Here is a 6,000-nt window from a genome sequence, read left to right as displayed (position 1 = left end):
AGTATTACATTTAATTGTGGCATTAAAATACGATGCTATAAAGCAATTCAGCAGGTATAAAACACAAAATTAAGCTTGTATTGTTTAACAACATGTGCATTGTATTTAACTATGGCATGACAAATTCGCAATATCCTGTAAAGCAATACGACAATTATTTTTCAACATATGTATTGTTTTGTATTTTGGCACTAGAAAACTTCCATAGGGTAGAAGGCGTCTTGCTGTCGTCCTGCTTGGCCTGCAAAAACTGCAGGGTGACTGCCATAGGACAGGTAGTGGGATCCTGGTCCCTTTCCAAACACCACTGCTGGAACATCCCCCACCAATCATATTGGGAATGGGTAGAGGCTGCCCTAGCACTCTGCAAAGTAGCAATTACTTTCTCCAACATGCCCAAGTGGCCTACAGTTTGAGACATTCAGGGGCCAAGCCCAGAGCTGCAGGCTGGATGGGTTGTGGTTGTGGACTGAGCAGGTCCCGGCGACTGGGCAGTTCTCATGGGGGGCTGCACAACATCTGAATCAGGGATGCAAACCACGGCGTCTTGGGCAAACGTGTTGCCACTAGTAAAACTCAGGCTTGATCCTGCCTGATCTTCTCCAGGCAGAGCGGCAGTAGAGCCAATGGTGAAAAAGCATAGAGTGTCTGCTAATAAATAAGTAACAGTAATAGTAAGTAGAGTAAATTTATATCCAAGCACCTATACATTAATGAGTTATATATGAAAGAATTAGATCTGAATGTGATTATTAAAACTGTTAGCTGGAAATGATAAATTAAGCAAAATCCTAGTCTTTGAATAAAAAAAGGTTACAAAAACAAAACAAAGAAAAATTGATATTTACGCTTTTAATTTGTACAGTGACACTTTATATTAATATACATATATGTACATTACACCTAATTTACACAATTTTTAAAATAATTTAAAAGCATTTACTTGAAAGTTCTACTTTAGCCTTGTTTAGAACTGACATGTTGATATCCACTATAAAATAAGTATTTACAAAGGACATAAAAAGTACTCTCTCAAGCATCACATGGCGTGATCTATGACTACAACAATAAGATAATATTGTTAACTGTACGCACTGAAAAATAATTGTGGTATCAAATCCATTTTTTAAACAGTTAATGAATACAGTAATATAGTGTAGCACACATTTCTTGTTGTTGTTAGTAGTTTACACAGTATGTGCAATTTAAGAACAGCAATGAGAACATTAAAAAAACGGTTCTGCCTCCGAGTTTACTTTCCTTAAACAAATCACAACAAAGTGAGTACTTAAACCTTCTTTAACACAGTGGACCAAACCTTGAAGCCTGTACACATTAGGCAGAACTTTACAATGTACTGACATGCTTGTAATATAGATTAATGTGACTGCTTTTATTTACAAGTTTATTTAAGTTAGAAGATTAGAACTAGTTTTTGATCTAAGAAAACTATTTACAAATGATGAGTGATCTGTTTGGCCTTTTGGTAGGCAGTAAACAGTTTTGAAAATTGATCAATCTTTCAGTCCCACAATCTTTAAACCTTCATCTGTATCCCTATATTTTAAGGCACAGAAAAATTAAATACAAATCATCCAAGGCAAAATATTTAATTTGTACTGTGTATTATAACCTGCAGCTACTGTCAATGGTATCCTGACATGCTGTACTATGGAATAAACTACTGTTGGTTAACAATGATGCAATTACGATTTGCTCCTGATAATGTGGAAACATATTTCTTAATAATAATAATTCTATCTAAGGCAAATTGCAAACTTGATTAGATAGAAATGGGAGCTGGATGATCATATCTGACATAAAATGCACAAACCTTGCAAACACGTAACATAGATGAATGGATTGTGAATTATACATGAATCTGAGGTTGAAGACTATAGGTAAGGCGTTTCTGGCATTCTGTGCACATATTTTCAACTTTATAAATTAAAAGACATGAACCAAAAAAATAAAGAATAAAAAACATAACTTACAAAATCAGAAGTGGTAGCAACAGCCTCATCTGTTTCAATTAACTACATTTACAGGCCATGTTGTGTTATACTCATATTCAACTGGAGATACATCCCACTGAAAGCTCTAATCCAAATTGAACTGTAATTCTGTACCAGATCACGCAAAGCTGACTTGTACAGTATAGGTAAAATACAATACCACAATAAAGGATGTATTGCAATACACTAAAGGGGATTCAAGTTACACAAGTTAACTGGAAGTTACTCCAAATCTTTTCACTCCACAGCAAAGAGAGAGAAGTATAAATGAAAAGAGTGATTGTAAAGTTAGAAAGTGAAAATCTAGAATGAGTTCATGTTGATGTGGATAGGGAATTATTTGTTGTCCCCCTCAGTAAAAATGTGGAGTATCCAATGCAGTGTTGTGGCAGTCTCAGCCCACATCGGTACACTGCTATCTAGAAAATATAAAAGGCAAAGCCATGTTGCACTTAAAGGTGTCCTGATAATCTTTAACAAGGAGAAAGCATCCTTGTACAAGGGTTCATCACATAGCTCAGGTTTTGATGAAAATAGGACAGTGCCATACAAACATAAATAAATAGTACAGCGAATGTCAGAGAATGCAAATGTAGAGGTTTGTGTCTGCTATCTGCAAACAAAATGAAGTTATTTTTGATGACATTATGCAGGCTTCAGGATTTGGCCCATGTAATGGTGATAGATAGCGTCAAAGATGAAAACCATAAGAAGTGTTAGCTGAATACGTAATTTAGCACAGGGTGCTGACATGACAGTGTTCCTATAGGAAATTATTCAAGTGACATGCTATTCTAAGAGCATTATGTCCATATAAGTAATAAATATTAACCATGATTCACCAACCTTTTGCAAATGTTTCAGGAGTGAAGAGGAAATATAGTAAAAACAGTGCATCTTACACTGTCATTAGGTAGAATAATGCAACTTACACATTGTAAACTGTCACCACATGTGGAAAATGAAAATAGCAGGTAATTTCTGATTTTAAATTAAGGTCTTTTAGATATGTACAGTGCAAAATAATACTGTAAAACCTAAAGGCTGGCCTTTAAAATTATTGCAGAATGCCTGGTACCATGACACTGAACACATATGCCAAGAGGAGATCTGTCCAACACTGACAGAGCTACTCAGGGTCACCCACCAGGCCACAGCTTCTATCCACAAAGAGAGAGGCATGAGAATACCATTTCTGTTTGCTGCTCTCCTGTGACGTTTGACTGGGACTGATCACAGTGCTAAAGGAGAAGACGCATCTAACAGTCAGAGATCGCCACCTACATTTGATCCTACTTTAATAGTGACCTTAGCTTTAATACATCACTGGAATATGACTTCTTCACAAACAGGATACCTCCTAACTAAATGAGATAGAATTCTTATTGTTACTGTGGCTACTCACAATATGCATTGACCAGAGTATACATTTCATGAATTAAATGTATTATTCAGAATTAATATGTTTATTTTCAATAAAACACTGCCAGCCCAACCCTGAATGTTCTGCATGACTTGCTTTCCAAAATGCAGAGTCCTGTGGAGGCAAGGAAGTATAATAGCTGAACCCTTACACTACTGGAGGAATCCAGAAAGGCCTAAGCAGCAGCTTTATCTGGAAAGTTTATAACATTGAGTTTAAATGTAAAATATTGGAATTATTGGAAAGTTAATACGGAGTATCTCAAAAATCACAATATCTCCAGTGATTTCAGTTATGGTATTTACATTCCCATTATATGTAGCAAAACTATGTTTCATATTACAGAAATGGACTACATTGTTTTCCATGCCTCACTGATAACAAATACCACCCAAAAAATCCCAAACTCACACAAAATAAACATTCCTGTGTTCAGATTCAGATTCCACTTTCTTAAATATAGCCTCTCTCTTTTCTGTTGGAAGTCTTTAAAATAATATTTTTTAAAAATACAGCTAACAAACAACATGATTTTAGAAAAGGTTTATGTAAACCCATTGTGAATTTAGATTTACTTACTTTATTAAGACTTAAAAACTATTAAAATATAATTCAAATTGGTAAATCTGTTCTGGTTGGTGATCCAATGCAGTATTAGAAGAGAACAGTTAAGAATACAGGGAAAAAACAAGACTGTCTGGTACTTTGTGCATTGTTTAATTTATGGGAAAGTACCTAATTTCTTTGCATGCTCAGACTCAAACAAATCGCTCATATTCTTTTGGTATCTAGATGTTCTTGGGGGACTAACTCTTAAAACATGCCAACAAACTCAACAGGAGAGGTTTAGGGTAAATCCCATTAACAATACAAATGTTACTAAGGATTACTAAGGAGTACCAAAGCTATGAAAATATAATTCAAAAGGGTAAATCTAAAGTCTGATTTGATTGGTGATCCAAGGCTAGAAGGGAACATTTCTGATACTTGTTGTTTCAATTACAGGAAAATTGTCTAATCTCTTTGAATGCTCAGCTTCAAACAAAACTCAGCTCACATTTTTTCATGGCATCTTAATGTACTTGAGTGATTAGCTTTTAAATCAAACTAGCTAGCTCTGTCAGTGTATCAGCAGGGGTCAAAACCAAAATGTTATTCATATTTGGAAATATAAGGTTGCTATGAGAGTGGAACAGAATAGAAACATCTGAATAAAATGCATTATAAAGACAATTTGGAGTGGTCTCAGTAGCATTGCTCTATATAAGATTTTCAACAAGAACTAATTTTATTCAAAGCCACCACCTGATGCTCCCTCTTCTACTTTGTAAGCCAACTCAATGATTTGTGAACCTGTGGTCAGACTTTGTTTTGCTCTGTACTCACGACTCCAGCAAAAAGAACAGAGAAATTCTCTGAGTATCTTATTTCCTGGAGAAAAACTTTGGAGCATGTTGCCTTTTCTCTTCTTATAAACACAACAACGCTTTCCCACCCATGTCTGAATAAATTTTACAAGGCCTTTACAAGTCCTACACTAGCGTTACTTGGGTCTCTTCACACACACAATTCTGTCTTAATATCAAAGTAGCAATTTAAAAAGATGTCCTGAACTTTCTTCTCTTTCTTTCCTTCTTAGGGCAGCTGTAAAAGGGAGGGTGCAGCGGTGTAGGAGTAACGGCCTCTGAAAAATAGTGAATGAAGGTAATTATTCACGAGGTGGCACAGAATGAGTCGGGAATGGGGTGGTGTTGTTAGTTGGAGTTTAACATGCTGTGAGTGCCCACAGTCAGTAAAGTGTCTGTTTTACGGGGTCTGGGCTCCTGCCCGTTTCTGCTTAAAGCTCCCAAGCAGGCTCTGGACTCCCTTCTTGACGCTGGACCCCACTCGGCGGGCTACAGAGTCGGCAGGTGGAGCCGGGAGGCAGGAGCTGGAGCTGGTGCTGGGGGGCCGCGCATCCAGACACTTCTGATACCGGAGCTGAGGACACATTCACACAGCACAGTGAGATGCAAGAGGCCGGAGTGCACGGAATAGTATGTATGGTGGTTGGTTTTCACCCGAGACATTTGGCTAGTGGATATTTAGTAATTGTAATTCTCCCCTAAGCAAATTTAAAAGATGGGGTCCCCCCATCTTTAAGAAAAAATAAATAAAAAAACAAGGAGTGAAAAAAGAAAACTGCGTATGCCAAGACTATAAACATTGTAAACTGCATATGGTTAAAACAATTCTAAGATAACCCAATACAAACCCACTCCTTGGACTCACATGGACCAGGTTCCTTCCCTCCCTTTACTCACCATGCACGCGGCCTGCACTGCCTCTGAGAGACTGGCGGCATTGGGCTCACACCAGAACATGTGGCAGATGAAGTTCCCCGGGCCCTCTGCCATGATGAAGGCAAACGTGTGGACGTCCTTCCCAACACCCATGAAGGACAGGAAGCGTACACGGCACTCCGACAGCACCTCCTCTGTCTGAGGGGTACCACAAAACACTGTCAAAATTCTCTCAGAAACAATGCCACAATTAATATATATATATATATATATATATATA

At 37.4% G+C, this 6,000-nt stretch overlaps 1 protein-coding gene across 2 annotated transcripts in view; it reads right to left on the bottom strand.

Moving 5' to 3' along the window:
* Nucleotides 1-837: 837 nt before the first annotated feature.
* The window catches only part of apbb1 (amyloid beta (A4) precursor protein-binding, family B, member 1 (Fe65)), a 47,894-nt gene continuing 42,731 nt past the window's right edge, over nucleotides 838-6,000 (bottom strand). For both annotated transcript variants that reach the window (XM_066699943.1, XM_066699944.1), the window contains exons 13-14: nucleotides 5,742-5,918; nucleotides 838-5,418 (exon numbers count right to left, since the gene is read on the bottom strand). In XM_066699943.1, coding sequence (XP_066556040.1) covers nucleotides 5,245-5,418; nucleotides 5,742-5,918 — 351 coding nt within the window. In that variant the 3' untranslated portion in view covers nucleotides 838-5,244. The remainder of the gene's footprint in view (nucleotides 5,419-5,741; nucleotides 5,919-6,000) is intronic.

Source organism: Amia ocellicauda, chromosome 3, assembly GCF_036373705.1.
Source record: "Amia ocellicauda isolate fAmiCal2 chromosome 3, fAmiCal2.hap1, whole genome shotgun sequence".
In the NCBI taxonomy this organism is placed as follows: Eukaryota; Metazoa; Chordata; class Actinopteri; order Amiiformes; family Amiidae; genus Amia; species Amia ocellicauda.
The sequence above is the reverse complement of the archived record's forward strand: the minus strand, read 5'-3'. Positions and strand labels throughout refer to the sequence as shown.